The 15,512-nt window shown below is 37.6% G+C and overlaps 7 protein-coding genes across 10 annotated transcripts; 4 read left to right on the top strand and 3 right to left on the bottom strand.

The window, feature by feature from the left end:
• The first annotated feature begins 497 nt into the window (after positions 1-497).
• On the top strand, positions 498-2,209 carry LOC17884033 (40S ribosomal protein S6-2). Its single transcript, XM_006288469.2, has 6 exons — positions 498-596; positions 694-758; positions 1,077-1,134; positions 1,231-1,339; positions 1,446-1,718; positions 1,809-2,209. The coding sequence occupies exons 1-6, from the start codon at positions 591-593 to the stop codon at positions 2,045-2,047; spliced, it is 750 nt and encodes a 249-aa protein (XP_006288531.1). The 5' UTR covers positions 498-590; the 3' UTR covers positions 2,048-2,209.
• Positions 2,210-2,355: 146 nt separating this feature from the next.
• Positions 2,356-3,459, bottom strand: LOC17884534 (ras-related protein RABA4a). Its single transcript, XM_006290046.2, has 2 exons — positions 3,101-3,459; positions 2,356-2,915 (listed from the first exon to the last, which is right to left on the bottom strand). The coding sequence occupies exons 1-2, from the start codon at positions 3,331-3,333 to the stop codon at positions 2,468-2,470; spliced, it is 681 nt and encodes a 226-aa protein (XP_006290108.1). The 5' UTR covers positions 3,334-3,459; the 3' UTR covers positions 2,356-2,467.
• A 263-nt stretch (positions 3,460-3,722) lies between these two features.
• LOC17883806 (polyadenylate-binding protein 3) lies at positions 3,723-6,087 on the top strand. Of its 2 annotated transcripts, XM_006288454.2 has the most exons (6): positions 3,723-3,885; positions 3,986-4,088; positions 4,231-4,304; positions 5,349-5,540; positions 5,621-5,748; positions 5,838-6,087. In XM_006288454.2, exons 1-6 carry the CDS (start codon positions 3,775-3,777, stop codon positions 5,884-5,886), a joined length of 657 nt encoding a protein of 218 aa, XP_006288516.2. In that variant the 5' UTR covers positions 3,723-3,774; the 3' UTR covers positions 5,887-6,087. The 2 variants fall into 2 exon arrangements, with proteins under 2 accessions (XP_006288516.2, XP_023636546.1); XM_023780778.1 differs by lacking the exons at positions 3,723-3,885; positions 3,986-4,088; positions 4,231-4,304 and adding an exon at positions 4,709-5,059.
• Positions 6,088-6,294: 207 nt separating this feature from the next.
• LOC17881227 (F-box protein At5g10340) lies at positions 6,295-7,582 on the bottom strand. Its single transcript, XM_006287812.2, has one exon. The coding sequence runs from the start codon at positions 7,555-7,557 to the stop codon at positions 6,337-6,339; it is 1,221 nt and encodes a 406-aa protein (XP_006287874.1). The 5' UTR covers positions 7,558-7,582; the 3' UTR covers positions 6,295-6,336.
• Positions 7,583-7,696: 114 nt separating this feature from the next.
• LOC17881639 lies at positions 7,697-10,740 on the top strand. 3 transcript variants are annotated; one of them, XM_023780575.1, is made up of 14 exons: positions 7,697-7,946; positions 8,024-8,089; positions 8,165-8,249; positions 8,373-8,509; positions 8,687-8,788; positions 8,917-8,973; positions 9,051-9,154; positions 9,265-9,346; positions 9,430-9,522; positions 9,653-9,717; positions 9,814-9,826; positions 9,915-9,995; positions 10,090-10,198; positions 10,280-10,370. In XM_023780575.1, exons 1-14 carry the CDS (start codon positions 7,806-7,808, stop codon positions 10,285-10,287), a joined length of 1,143 nt encoding a protein of 380 aa, XP_023636343.1. In that variant the 5' UTR covers positions 7,697-7,805; the 3' UTR covers positions 10,288-10,370. The 3 variants fall into 3 exon arrangements, with proteins under 3 accessions (XP_023636343.1, XP_023636341.1, XP_023636342.1); XM_023780573.1 differs by having other exon boundaries at positions 7,699-7,946; positions 10,292-10,740; XM_023780574.1 differs by having other exon boundaries at positions 7,700-7,946; positions 8,376-8,509; positions 10,292-10,740.
• Positions 10,741-12,022: 1,282 nt separating this feature from the next.
• Positions 12,023-13,060, top strand: LOC17881526 (EPIDERMAL PATTERNING FACTOR-like protein 1). The gene is made up of 2 exons (XM_006286340.2): positions 12,023-12,503; positions 12,602-13,060. Exons 1-2 carry the CDS (start codon positions 12,390-12,392, stop codon positions 12,854-12,856), a joined length of 369 nt encoding a protein of 122 aa, XP_006286402.1. The 5' UTR covers positions 12,023-12,389; the 3' UTR covers positions 12,857-13,060.
• A 691-nt stretch (positions 13,061-13,751) lies between these two features.
• Positions 13,752-14,923, bottom strand: LOC17882602 (alpha-hydroxynitrile lyase). The gene is made up of 3 exons (XM_006288433.2): positions 14,489-14,923; positions 14,255-14,386; positions 13,752-14,111 (listed from the first exon to the last, which is right to left on the bottom strand). Exons 1-3 carry the CDS (start codon positions 14,849-14,851, stop codon positions 13,830-13,832), a joined length of 777 nt encoding a protein of 258 aa, XP_006288495.1. The 5' UTR covers positions 14,852-14,923; the 3' UTR covers positions 13,752-13,829.
• Positions 14,924-15,512: the final 589 nt, after the last annotated feature.

Raw genomic sequence — 15,512 nt, 5'->3', positions numbered from 1 at the left:
ATAGCTTCTGCTTTAAACATTGATGTCTCCGTTTCTAATTAATAAAGAGTTGAAGTGTTAAAAAAAAAAAAATGATAGATTATTTAAAATAATGAAGTTAGAATTAGAAATAATGTAACTACGAATGATGATCTCATATGTATATCTTCAAGGTATTAAACAGTTAAACTCATATTTAAAATATTAATATTTTTCTTTAATTATGATTAAATCATTTAAAATTTTAGTCAAAGCATTTAATTTTAATCAAAAATTATTTACTAAATTCCATTTATAAAATCATGTAGAAAACTTGATTAAAAAGATGATTAAAAAGTTTTCTAATTTGTGCAAATAAACATAATAAACTAAAAGAGACTAATACTCGGGCCTATAGGCCCATCATGAAAAAACTATTCTCTCAAAATTTATTTAAGAGGCCTTAAAATTATAGGCCCACTTAAATTAAACCTATCTGGTTAATTGGTTCTCCTATAAGTTGCCCCTTTCATCTTTCACGCAAAACCCTAGCTGAGCCGCTCCGAGAGCATTTTATATCTTCAATCTTCAGTAGCAGCAGGCTGTTGTAGTGGCAGTATATATCGGAGACGATGAAGGTAGCTCCTCCACCTTTTTTCTTCTCTTAGATCCTCTGGTGTTTAATCACTGCGTTGTTTAATTCCTTTGTTCATTCGAATTTTGTTTGGGTCGCAGTTCAACATCGCAAATCCGACTACTGGTTGCCAGAAGAAGCTCGAGATCGATGACGACCAAAAGCTGTAAGCTCATTCATTTCTGTAACATTTTAGTTTCTTATAGGTTCTGCGATCGGTGATAGATTTTGGATTGAGTGAACAATGAGAAATATCTGCTTCGAAGTTTTTAAGATTCATTCGTTCCAAACCTTAGAATCGTACGATAGTTAATATTTCTCACGACAAGAGTATGTTTATGCCTGATGCAACACTAGTTTGGTGCAATATTGGAATCTCTGATCTTTTCTGCAATGTGTTCTGAACATATTCGTTATCTAGTTCTGAATAGACATAGCTGGTTTGGGTATAGATACTTAGTTTCATTTTCTAAATTCGATGCAGCCGTGCCTTTTTCGACAAGAGGCTCTCTCAGGAAGTTAGCGGAGATGCTCTTGGAGAGGTGCAATTTCTCTTCTTTAGTTCAGTATTTTTTTTTCTTAATGTCTCCTGAGGTTTCATTTCTTAATGGAATTGTGTGTATGTGAGCTAATTGTAGGAATTCAAAGGATACGTATTCAAAATCATGGGAGGTTGTGACAAGCAAGGTTTCCCAATGAAACAGGGAGTTCTGACACCTGGGCGTGTCCGCCTTTTGCTTCACAGAGGTACTTGACTCAACCTAATTGAACAACTTATACAGCTTCATTAGTTAATGTTTTTCATTAACCTTTCGTTTTATTGATTTATTTAAAATCCTGTTTGGGTGATTAGGTACTCCTTGTTTCAGAGGACACGGAAGGAGGACCGGTGAGAGGAGAAGGAAGTCAGTCCGTGGTTGCATCGTGAGTCCTGACCTCTCTGTTCTTAACTTAGTCATTGTGAAGAAGGGTGAAAGCGATCTCCCTGGGCTTACTGACACTGAGAAGCCAAGGATGAGGGGTCCCAAGAGGGCATCTAAGATCCGCAAGCTGTTTAACCTTGGAAAGGAGGATGACGTGAGGAAGTACGTTAATACGTACCGCCGTACCTTTACAAACAAGAAGGGTGAGAAAAAAAAATAGATTACTGTTAGAGTTATATGAAAACTGATAATATGATTGAAGATGTACTAAAGTCTGTTTCTTGCATGTGCAGGCAAGAAGGTTAGCAAGGCTCCTAAGATCCAGAGGCTTGTGACTCCATTGACTCTCCAGAGGAAGAGAGCTAGAATTGCTGACAAGAAGAAGAGAATCGCCAAGGCTAACTCTGATGCAGCAGAGTACCAGAAACTTCTTGCCTCCAGACTTAAGGAGCAGCGTGATCGCCGCAGTGAAAGTTTGGCCAAGAAGAGGTCTAGACTCTCTTCTGCTCCTGCTAAGCCCGTTGCTGCTTAAACGTCCCAAAGATTAAGAGATTTTCATTCTCTTTAGTTTGTTTCTGGTCGTCGTATTTAAGTCTCTCCACAGACATGAGAGCGCCATTTTGAACGCTATTTTTGGTTTCTGCTTTGTGTTAACTTTCTTGCCTGTTTTATTATATCAAAGTTTTGAACCTAGTACCTGTTTGATATGTTCAATCTAATTTATAATCTAGTATGTTCGAAAATGAGATTACTATTGTCATTCAATCTTACGTAATTTGTTCCCCATCCTAAAAATAATTTTCCTAAAGCTTTGTGTCGTCTTATATATCAGAAAACAAATAGAGGCCGTAACTCGAGAAACTTAACTATTTGAATCAAAACCAACTCGATACAAAATGTCCCATGATTGAGTTATAACGTCGGAAATGTGGATATAGAATCGAGCTGCTCTCTAAGTGTTACAACACCATCTATTCTTCGTTGGAATCACCTGACCAGGACCTGGAACAATATCGATCTTCTTACCAGCTAGCGATGCAGGATCACCATCACCTTGTCCTTCATCAGCAGCAAGGCTTTTCTTGTTGACAACGTTGAAAATCTCAGTCAAAACAGTGGAGAAAGCACTCTCCACGTTGACTGCGTTTAGAGCCGATGTCTCCAAGAAGAAGAGACCTTCTTTCTCCGCGAATTCCTTAGCATCGTCCATCGAAATCGCTCGTTGATCTTCAAGATCAGACTTGTTCCCGACAAGTATAATCACAATGTTCTTGTCTGCGTGATTCCGCAATTCTTCAAGCCACCGTGGGATATGATCAAATGTCTGTTGTCTAGTCACATCGTAAACCAGCATCGCCCCAACCGCTCCTCTGTAATACGCACTCGTCACCGCTCTATACCTATACGACAACGTTTCACATCAATTTCGCACAGACTGAGAGCAACACGAATAGTTTGAATCTGGAATCTGAAGTCTCGGAGAATTGAATCGAATCTAGGAGATCTAAGTTGGAGCAAGCGGCGGATCCAACTGTTGCAAAATGGAAAGCGGAAAAGCAAATTTCTAGGAAGTTGTGGAGATTACCTTTCTTGGCCAGCGGTGTCCCAGATCTGAGCTTTAACACTCTTATGGTCCATAACAAGAGTACGAGTTTGAAACTCGACGCCGATGGTTGCTTTGGAATCCAAGCTGAACTCGTTTCTCGCGTACCGAGACAGTATCTGAGATTTCCCAACTCCCGAGTCTCCGATCAGCACCAGCTTGAAGACGTAGTCAATCTTCTGAGACGGGTCTCCGTATCCACCTCCACTCGCCATCTTCTCCCGACTCCTCTGTTTTCAACAATGGTGAAGTTAAGAAAGATGGAAGACGAGCAACTTTACGCGCAGTGAGTGATCAAGTGCGGTCAAGTCTTGTTTGCTCTTTGACTGTGCTTACGTGTCAGAACTCAGACGCATGAGTTTGAAAAACGAAAAGAAACAAAAAAAATAATCAAATTTACAATATAAATTTAAACTCGAGAAATAACAAATTACCTTTTCCAGATGTGTACGCCAAAATCTTAAGATTTGGTATCTGGATCAAACCTTCAGACTCCATTAGAATGTTATGTATATTAGTGGGCTTTTATTATCCAGGCCCATTTATGAGACGAACCGTCTTCGTTGTTTGCAATCGACAATCTGGATCCGGTAGGAAAAAAAAATCGATACGCAGAAGTCGTTTTCGTTCGGCGACGAAGAGTGGAGAAAAAAAAAATGGAGGAAGAAGAGCACGAGGTTTACGGCGGAGCAATCCCTGAAGTCGGCGAGGTAGATGTTCCCGATGCTCATATCGATATGTCTGCCACCGACGATGACGCCGTTCGGGTCTGCTTCTGTTTCGTTTGATTTGAATTTGTCTTTCGTCGTGTGTATATATTTTTTTTTTTTGATTTTTTTTGGGTGTTTTGATTTTGTTTGGTATCAGGAGCTTGAAGAGATGAAGAGGAGATTGAAGGAGATGGAGGACGAAGCTGCTGCGCTGCGCGAGATGCAAGCAAAAGTCGAAAGTGATATGGCAGCTACTCAAGGTTCGTTTCTTTGCTCCTGTGTGATTTGCTCGAGATACTATCTTCGAATTCGATATACTAGGACTCTGTTGGTTGTCTAGATTTAGTTTTACGATATTGATATTATGTGCTTTTTGCCATCTTATTTGCAATTGTTTCACAGATCCTGCTAGTAGTATGGCTACAAATCAAGAAGGAAAGGAGGAGGTGGATGCTCGATCAGTTTATGTTGGCAATGTAAGAATGCTTATTTTCTACTTCACTGTTTCTGATACTTTTTATTTTATTTTTGCTTGAATCATTGTTTCATCTAAACGTTCTGTTTAATGCCATGGCTTTGATATGTTGTGAATCTTGCTGTGGATCAGCTTAGGCTGACTATTTTGTTATCTTTCTCCTTTTGAGTAACCAACTGCTTTCAACTTGTATTAGCTTTTTTCTTTATCCCTTGAGATTACCCTTAGAATCAGTATGAATTTTGTTTCTCTAACTTTAATGTTGTTATCCTTGTTTGGTTGAATTTAAACCTGAATTTTTCCTGAGTGTTGCTTCTCTTATGAATGCTTTGCAGCTCTAGTATCATAGTTTAACTCTATGTCCTATATAATCGCAGGGTTGTTCTCATACCTCAAGTTCTTAGTATCTCTCGGTTGTCAACTAGGATTTGTGGTTATCTTGATAATTTCCTTGTTGTAGTGTTGGAAAATGTCTTTGTAGATTTTGATGATAAAAGCTATAAAAAAAATGAGAAAGTAAAAAAGAGAAAAAAATATTGAAAGAAAAAATGTGGAGAAAAAAAATTGCATGAGTTTGAGAGATTGAAAAATGGTAAAAAAAGGATTATGAGTGAGGTGGGTGGGAGTAGAAAGCAAGATTTTTGTAATTCTTGAGGAGGTGGCCTTTGTGAAGAAGAACATAATCAAGATGCTGGATGCTTTCCAGTCAAGACCCAAAGCTGATGTCTGGAGAGAAGATACTTGGAGCTCATTCAGGTTTGGTTGTTTTGCAGATTTCATGAGAGGCTGCAGTTAGATTCTAGCGTTATCTTGTATTTTGTCTCACTCTTAAAACTAAGATTCTCATGACGCTTATTATTCAGTACACATCTTAGGTCTAATGTTAGACATGGAAGATTGCTTTAAAAGGCACTTAAATTTGTCGCTAGACTTCACTTAGCAAAGTGGTTAACTTATTTATCTGTTATGTGCCGAGTGAGTCATGGTTTTAGATGCAATATAAATGCTTGTGTGCTATATTGAAACCTTATTTGTCATCCTGCAGGTCGATTATTCTTGTACACCTGAAGAAGTGCAACTGCATTTCCAAACATGCGGAACAGTCAACCGGGTAACCATTCTGATGGATAAGTTTGGACAACCGAAAGGATTTGCTTATGTGGAGTTTGTTGAAGTCGAAGCCGTGCAAGAAGCTCTACAACTAAATGAATCAGAGCTACATGGTCGTCAACTGAAGGTATCTTCTCGTACTAAGTCCAATAATGAATTAAGTGAATAGTTCATTGATCTCAATCTTCTCTTCTGTTTTTCATTTAGGTCTCGCCTAAGCGAACCAATGTTCCTGGAATGAAACAGTATCATCCTGGGCGTTTCAACCCTTCAATGGGATACCGCTTTCGCAGACCCTTTGTGCCCCCTTATTTTTATTCGCCATATGGATATGGGTAAGTTTAAATTCTGCATAGTTACGGTTAATTATATCTCATATGGCTTTCTCTTCTTAGTCTCATACGACAATGGCTCATGCATGCAGGAAGGCTCCTAGGTTCAGAAGGCCAATGCGGTTCATGCCTTACCAGTAGAAACCTTACCGGAATAAGAACCAAAGAAGAAGAATAACTAGGATAGATATGATGCCTAGAGAATAGAGGTCATCCCTCCATTTCGAACTTTAATTATGAATATGACTTTGCTTTTCTTGAATCAAACATGTAAGGATGATATATTATAAGCTTTTTTTTCTTTTCTTTGGATATGATTAGAAGTTTGTATCTTTGTTATTGTTTCCTTTCATCCAAAATATTTATCCATGACCCAGGTACATGCACATGCACCACCCGTAAAACCTATATGTGCCATAGTACTATAGTAGAGTTGACCGTGAGGGATATCTTGACGTTTTGTGAAACAACACCATATAAGAAGATGAATGTAGCGTAACCAGCCTCTAGCATGCCGTCGAAATATAAACATTAGTAGATCCAGTTGAGGAAATAATTAGAAACTAAAAATGTTTAAGCAAATAATAACGTTTACAAAATAGAGAATAAACTCGGGAAATAACAAACACCGTATGCAGAGAGTTTAGATGTGTAAGCAAAATCATAAGATTTGGCTTTGGGATCATGTGTTACCAAGGCAACCTCAGATTCACGATCATAGAACAATAACTTGTCCTTGTCCAAAACAGCCAGAGGTGCGAGTGCCTTCACGTGCGGGGGAAACAAATTCGAAGTGATAGTGAGATCTATGGAATATAATTTATTCCATTTCTGGTGGTCTGAATCATCCAACGACCAAATGACTTGGCTGGGCCCCTTTTCCTCGGATACGCACAAACGACCATCGAGGTTGCACATGAAGATCTTGAATTCATCAAAGACATGGAGAAAGGGAGCTTTAGAGATGACTTGGAAAGTTTCGGTGTGAAGATCCAAAGACAAAACCGTGGTTTCGCCCTCTTGCGAGAAGGCAGTGAACCAATGAAGAGACCCATCTACATAAACAGGATCTTGGTAGTGACAAATCAGACGAGGGGACGCAGGGACAACGTACCTCCAAGCGTTGGTGGCAAAATCAAAAACTTCACAAGTACTAGCCTCGTCGTTTAGGCCTAACTGGGCGGAGTTATACAACCAAACAGGCTTGTATGTGCCACTGATTTTGTCTTTACCAAATCCAGGAGAAGGGTATGGGACTTCAAACCACTCGTCTCTCTCGGCCTTCTCTGCAGCGAATAGCTGATAGTTACATTCAGGGAACGTTCGATGCCAGCGAGTGGTGGGATTGACGACGATATTGGGTAGTAGTTCAAAGGAATCGTAGAGGCATATCAGACCATCACAACTAGTATTGCAAACTTCGTATGACTTGTCCTCCCAAGGAGTAGGGATCTGAACCGAAACCGGAAGTGTTGACCGCACCACCAACGTTCTCAGAGCTTCAGAGCTTGTTGGATCGGGTTGGTGAGCACAAGGATCAATTGAGGACACCAAAAGCACAAGTGGATCTCCTGATAGGCTACGATGGCGGATCAACTGTCTTTGTTGGAAACGAGGGGATTGGATTGTAGATCTCCATTGCTTAGATACAGACTTGAACTTGAGGAGGGTTTTAACATCAAGCCTCTCCAGGATATGATACTCTATCACATCGTGTGGTAGCAACTCTTCATCCATACTTGTCTCTGTCTGAATTCTGAATGATGAAGAAAAGAGGAGAGGCCATATGGTTTTATATACTCTACTTCCCATTCCAACTAGGAACCGGGAAAGAAAGAAAAAAGGAAAAGTATGACATCACATTAAACGAAATATATAATTTTCTTGTTTTTTTTTTTTTTTATGTATATCTTACTATCTTAAACCAAAAAAAAAAGTAAAGGAAATCATATCGTAATAAGCTATTTCCTTTTTGTTGAACGAAATTGAAAGTTGAATGTTACAAAAACAACGACTTGCACGAGTCAGAATCGATTTTGTAAAGTTCAATTTTTGTTTTGATGGAAGAGCTAAGGCGATTGGAGAAGTTTCAGAGCGTTGTATCAGCCGTCACTTCTCACGGTTTACTTTCTTCTTCTTCTTCTTCTTCAGCCTCCGATTCAACTTCTTCTCGCTTCCTCTCCAATCTCGTCCTTTTCCTGGTAAACGATATGCAATTCTAGTTCTTACACTCTGAGATTTCCCCGTGAAAGAATCTAAATTTCATTCTTCTTCCAAGGCACAACCATGTGGCGAACTCGATGTTGATTCGAAACTGGCTCTAGTCTCTGAATTCCTCCCAAAAGTAAGTAAAGCTAGATTTTTTTTTTTCTGTTATCCATGAACCTCTTCCAAAGTGTGTTACTTTCATTACGTGTAGATCTCAGGACCTTTCCTAGAAGAGATATCCAAGTCACTTGAGCGAGACGATGAAGCTAAACCAGTCAAAACAAGCTCTTGTTCTAGTAATTAATCCCTTTCTAGTTACTATCTTTCGTTTTAGTTGAGTGACTTTAGTCACTGTCCCTCTGCAAATCCTTGTAATATGATGGTATGTTTAATCGGGTGATTGTTCAATTTGGATGCAGCAGAGTCCCCAAAGAGTAATGTGAAGAGAAGTGTCATGGACAATGCTGATCTTTACACATCACAGAAACACCAACAAGTCGTGGCAATGGTCGGGCTAGATGCAATGAAAAGAGCAAACTCTACACTTGAGGATTTCGTAAGTTTTTCCATCTTACATAAATGCATTGCTATCCTCTGTCTTGACTAGTTGAATTAGCTAATCATAGATAAAGGAAGATACAGGAAGAATGAACATGTCTTCTGAATTATGCAAGCTTTCCCTCTCACGATTTCTGATTTTATTGTGTTTGTAACTGTCCATATCCTGTTGCAGTCCAGGTCTTATTTCATGTTCCATCGGTTGGATATTAACGAACCACAGTCAATATTCAGATTTTTACCCGTACTTTCATTCACAGAGAGTTACATATATCAGGTAATAATTTGTGCACTTCTGTTGTTTTTGTCTACATGTCTGTAAGATTTTCTTTGTTGAGTTAACGTGCACGGAACCAATGACAATGTAATCTGAATCTAAGAAATGCAGGTCTTTTGTTTCTGCAGATTGATGCTCTTAATGAGAAGATAGTCAATGAATCAGCTTGTGCATCCCAAGTCACTGTAAGATGGCATGTCTAATAGTTAAAGAGTATGGTAATCACAAAAATCAGTTTACAACCTAATGGTTTGAGATACAGTGTTCAAGTCATGGATGGAATGCTGAATCACGAGTTTTGATTGAAGCAAATCCACTAAAGCCGCTTGAAGATCTGCTTGAGCGTGAGGGTCTTTTGACAGAAAGGTATACTTCTATTTTCTTGCTATAACTTCTCCTTTTCTTCTTACTGTTATATTAGGAAAGGCACAAACATATATATACACTCATCTTTGTCAATTTGTTACATGGGTTAGAATACAGCAAGAGTTTAAGTCGGGTGAGGAGTATTGGGCGTTAGAAAGAAAGCTTTGTCATGCTCTGTCAAAAAAAAACAAGGTGACTGGTACAGTTTATTGTTGTCAAACAAGTGTGCTGATATCGTTTTTCTCATGCTCACTGGTTCATCTATATCTTTGTAGATCTGTCTTGAAGATGTGATGAGAGCAATCCATTTGAAGTCTTTTGACTACAGGGTGTTGAATCTTCTATTATACAAGTTGAGAGGAGAAGGGGTAGTATTCAATTATGACGTGCCTTGTTTTCGTTTTAATGAGAAGTCATAACAAATCCAAGAATTCCACTTGTAGATTGAAATTGTAATTGTAACATGTAATCTCTTCTTTGTTTGGAACTTTGGAAAAGGTGAATGAGCTGCATATGGACTTCTTGTCAATTTCAGAATTCCTGGTGGAAGTAGCAGATGATCTGTAAGCTTCTTTTAAAACCTCTCCATCTTACCACAAACACAAATGGTTACAAAATATTTCAGAATCTGAGTGGGGTTTTCAACTTTACTTTTGCAGGTTCGATTACGAGGTTAGGAAACCTTCTTCTAAGAACTCCATGTGCCAGGCCAGTCATTAACCATCTTTACTGATGAGACTTGATCTGGTTTCCAACGTAGGACGATGTGCTTGAGAACAGTTTCAATGTATTACGTATGTTTGTGGGAATATTCGGCTCAGCGAATGCCCCCACTGAACTGGTAAAAGATACGTTTTAATAGGGCAATCAATCAAAACGTTTCTCTCTGAAAAAATGTATCAAAATAACTCAAATGGTTTTTTTGTTTTTAACAGGCAAAGCGGATATCTGAAGCTGAAGAGAAGTATGAAGAGATAATGAAATCACTGGATCCACATTTGTCTTCAAATTACCAAAGAAGATGCGAAGATGCTACTAGAGAAGGTACCAAACTCTTTTACAATTTATCTATCTTTTTCGAAAAATCGTTTGTATGAATGTTCTTGTGACTTGTAACATGAAAAGGAGTTTGATCAGGTGGGAAAACATCTGGTCATCCGATGGGAACATGGAACATTCCGGCGGTTATCTCAGACGAAGAAGCATACCGAGCTGCAGCTCAACGGTAAAACCAAACCGGGATTTAGTTAATGTCTTATACCGGATTAAACCGGAATTTTTAATTATTGTTGTATCCTTGGCCGAGACAAGAATAAGTGACGAAACACCATTAGACCGTAGGATATATAGTTCTGATCACATCTGAGCCGTTGAAAAGGACAAATAGAGTAGAAGACTTGGGACCGACATAATCAAAAAGAGACAAAACCCCTTGACTCTCCTTTTTTTTTTTTGACTACTGCCATTGACTCTTTTATAATTAAACCCATAACTAATATTTCCAGTGTTTTTTAATTATTTTTCCGGCGACCTCGTTGTCTTACTGTGAAAGTCTTCTCTTTCTGAAAATTTATATATTTTTCTAACTTCATTTTATTTAATTTTTGTGATAAAATGTTGTAAGAAAAAGAAAAAGTTGAAATGGCGACAAATCAGGCAACGTGGAAAAAGATAGTCACTGAAGGCATCACGGAATGTTAGTTTCACAGCCTTCCTCTCGTGTATTCTTTATTTTCCAAACTCTTTTCAATTTTTTTGATTCATATATTATTACTTTTTTTTTTTACTTTGCAAAACAAAAAGACGACAGAAAAATATGTGTATGTTCCAAATTTCACGGGTTTAGGTGTATATATATTATAAATAAACATAATAGTATTATTCGATGCACCAAAATATATAAAAAAAGAAATAGCATGTGTTTCAACACTTAATATTTGCAACCAAAATTCATCTTCATAATTTGGTAGTAGTAGTAAATGATCCATCAGTAGTCATCACTGGTCCATGAACCATCATTCCAAAATGGACTCCTTTCAATTATCATGTCTATTGAAACACACTCAGCTAATTCGGTATAAAAGTAAATTAAATCATCCTGAGTGGTTAGGTTACTTGTACTGTACTTTTTCATTCAAACCAAAAAAAAAAAAGAATCATTGCTTTCAGAAGAAGTAATTTTTTTCTAAAAATGATAAAAATGTCACAGAAAGTACTTGTACATACGCAATGGTATAAACCGTATTAAAGAAGGAGAAAACGATACTTGTTGGAAAACAGCAGCAGAAAGAGACAGACATTGGAGGATTATGCAATAATATTAAGAAAAAACTCAACATTTAGTGAATAAAGATTGTTCAACATTATTTAATGAATGCAGTCAAAATTTGATATAATAATGTGTCATCCTTCTTCTTCTTCTTCATTTATTGCTCATTTTTACCTCTTCTTCTCATTTTGTTCAGTAATCAAAAACTCAGTCAAACTTTTTACTACTATTACTACTACTCAGTAATTTCCCTATTCGTTTGACTATTATCTCATGATAAAAGGAAACCCCCCAATTTTGATGTGTCAGTAAATATATAGATACTTACCATTGAACACTCCACTCAACAACATTTTGGATTATTGGGAAAGCTAGCTTTAGTATTGAGTTTGGAACCATCCAGCATTTAACTTGTATACCTAAAAAGAGAAGCATATTAACTAAGTCCAAACATCTTTGGTCTTATCAAAGCATGTTAATTTGCAATGTATCTCAAGGATGTATTCATGTAATCCGGTTTCTTACTACTACTCCAATAAATAAATAAAAAATCAAAATACAAAACAGTACATGTGTTTGTTCTTGTATCAATACAATACAAGCTGGTCAGAAAACTCAAAACTAATGAACAATGCAAAGAGATATAACAAAGAAAAGAATAAAAAAGAGAAGAAAGATTGAAGTGACACATAGAAATGAAGGCTACTCTCCTCTCTCTAATATGAATCCTCCTCCTATTCTGTCTCCCCCACTCTGTCTTGTTCCTTTCACTCTCCTTTTCCCTTTTACCATTTTACCCCTCCCTCCCTTATCTCTCTCTCTCCCCCCCCCCTAACTCACTTCTGATCCCAAACTCTTCTTCTTCTACTTCTTCTTCTCTCTCTGTTTACAAAGTCTTGAATTTTCTATAGACCCACATGAAGTTTCCTCCTGTAGCTCTATGGTAATTCTTTAATTCACATCAATATGTTTGCTTTTCACAAACCTTCCCTTCTTCTTCATCTTCTTCTTCTCTTGGTTCTCCTCACTTCACAAGTCTCTTCCTTTCTTCAACCTGTCCAACCTCCTGATTCTCCTCAAGTAATCAGTCTCATCTTTCTCAACTTCAATTCCTCAAATAATAAGTTCATGTTTCTCAATTTGATTTGATCTAATGTTCTTTGCTTTTGATATCTCAGGTGGCTTTGATTGAAGATAAAGCAAGATTAGGTTCTACGCCACCGAGCTGCCACAACAGATGCAACAACTGCCATCCTTGCATGGCTATCCAAGTTCCCACTCTCCCTACTCGCTCCCGGTTCACTCGAGTTAACCCGTTTTCCGGTGGGTTCGTACGACCTCCTTCGTCTTTAACCACCGTTCTTGATCAGTACTCTAATTACAAACCTATGGGCTGGAAATGTCATTGCAAGGGCCACTTTTATAATCCTTAAAGGCTGTTGATCTCTGTCTCTGGTTTGATCTCTCCTTTCTACTCTGTTACTTTTTTGTAAAAGAAGTTTCTAATATTGACTTTGGATTTTTGGGAGCAGAGAGTAAGTGTTCTTTGGATTCTTTGTAAATGTACGGCTCAATTTGTATATAATCAAAAACTTCTATGATTATTTTGAAAACTCGCTAATCATTTCTTTCAACAATTTATGCTTTTAAATTCATTAAAGTTTTAATCTTTCTTCTTTTGATTCCTTAACGTTTGCATGTTCACAATTTATTTTCATCAGCTTTTTTACAGCTTTTTTTTCTTTTCTTACTGACAGAAGAACAGAACCATTTAGGCTTAAGACTATAATTTTGGGAAAATGATAAATGAAATTTAGATTTGGTGATTTTTGAATGGAACAAGACACTGTCAAGAAATTGATTAATCAATTTTGTCTCACCTGCTTCACTGTCCTACACGTCACTGTTTGAGTCTCCTTCTCGTGAATCCCTTTATCTGAGAGCATGAGCATTGGAGGGTTTATGGCAGTCCCCCAACCAAAAAAAATAAAAGAAAATTCAAAAGAAAAAAAATATAAGGAGGACGTATCTCCAAACGTTACGGTCCCTTAGCATTTGTCTCACCAATCGCGGGCCTGATAAATGAAATTTAGATTTGGTGATTTTTGAATGGAACAAGACACTGTCAAGAAAAAATCTGGAAAAGAAATAAAAAATAAAAAAAAATAAAAAAACTTGGGACGAAATGCTGTCCAAACCAATGCATTTGCTCTGAGTAAAGCTTAACTTCGTACAATTATTTTACATTACTTTCGATGTTTTGCCTCTTTGTATTTTTTAGCTTCAAAATAATAATACCATGTAGTAGTAATCAATTAACATAAGCACTACTTGTAATTTTACTGAAACGTTTTATTTCATTAATGAAGCCCATAAAATAAACTAACAGTGATCATGAGTTTATTGTTACATAAAATCAGCGGTAATGACAGAGAGAGTGTCAAAGAGCTGTTGTGGTTTGGAGAGCATCAGCATGTGATCTCCACCGTCGATCTCGTATACTTTCGAGACGTTGAAATTATCAATCATCCAACGGATGAAATCGCATGGAATGGCTTTGTCTTCACTGCTCATTACGTAAACTCGTTGCACCGAACCGTAACCTTGCTCGCTAAACTTTTCTTTCTTTGATAGATCCTCTTTGAAAAATGACCCTTGTCTGTGCAACATGCTTGCCAGCTCGTAATCCTACACCACATTAACCACACACCAAACATAATTAATATAGTTTCCTTCGCTAGATCTGGGACTAATTAAGTTTGAGTATATAGCTGTATAGATATTGTTGTTTTGGCGTAACAAAATTTGAGATTAGTCGGGATAATAAATACCTCGATAAGACAGTTTTGGTAAAGACGAGTCTTCATGAATTTTGGTCCCAGCTCCAGTAAACTCATTGTCCCGTTTCTTGTTTCATGAGAAGAGAACTCACAATCTTCCAAACCTCCAGGCAGCTCCATATACTTAATATTCATCATTCATCGACCAAACGAATAATTATTACTCGCATGGTATTAGATGGGATTAGTAGGTATAGAGTTATAATTGTTATTTGATTGTAAAACCTTATCAAGAACGTGAGAAGGCACGTGGGTTGTGTCGGGCAAGAAGGCGTTGAGGAACACAAGAACCTTAATCTTCGCCGGAAATATGTCGGCGGCGAGAGCTATGTTGATGCCTCCGAAGCTTGATCCAACCAGAATCACCTGTTCGTTCTCTGGTAGAGCTTTTAGGGTTTCGATCAACGGTTTGGAGTATTCTTCGAAGGTTTCGATGTCCTGGATCGGTCGTGGGTCGATCCCGGAGGCGGCGAGTTCGACGGCAGTAACGCGGTGGCCGGCGGACTCAAGGAGAGGCTTGAGCTTGTACCAGATCCATGCTCCGTGAAAAGCGTTGTGAACTAACACGAAGTGATGTTTTCTCTCCATGATTTACTCTCGACTCTCGATCGACCTTTTCTTTGTTGGTGTGCTGAGTTTGTGGGTTTTTGCTTGATTGAGAATAGTTGGATATGATGTTATTATATATAGTTGGATAAAGTTCGTATGCGTTACGTTTTTAATAATTACTTAAATGTTATGACAATGACATATGCCCAGTGAGTGATTCGAGATAGAAGAAATAGAGCATATAAAAGATGTTGAGCTAGTAATTTGTTCATGCTTGTAGTTTTTTTTTTGTGAACGTCTGTTGTGTTTAATAGATTTGACAATCTACTGATTTTTTTAAATAAGGTAAAATATAACACATCTGAAAATACACTCAGCTTTGAGAACATTCTCAGACTACTACTGTATATGAATAAAACTAGTGCTCCATTTCAATATTGGACTAACGCACCACCGCTGCGTTTCGCATCATGGTGCACACGCACATCTCTAATGATTTCCTTATTAGTTCATTGAACTTTTCCTTCATTTTTTTAATGATTCGATGACCTTTCTTCCCTAGTCCGCGAAGAAAAAACCATCACTCAAACAAATCTTAGAAAAGACCATTCCCTTAATAACTCTCTCAAAAACACAACACCAATGAAGACAAATAAAGAAGACTTGACGTTGATCGTTGCCTCTCTTATTAGACTTGTGT

The sequence above is a fragment of the Capsella rubella genome, unplaced genomic scaffold (assembly GCF_000375325.1).
Source record: "Capsella rubella cultivar Monte Gargano unplaced genomic scaffold, Caprub1_0 scaffold_6, whole genome shotgun sequence".
NCBI lineage: Eukaryota > Viridiplantae > Streptophyta > Magnoliopsida > Brassicales > Brassicaceae > Capsella > Capsella rubella.
Note: the sequence above shows the minus strand (reverse complement) of the source record. Positions and strands in the feature narration are given on the sequence as shown.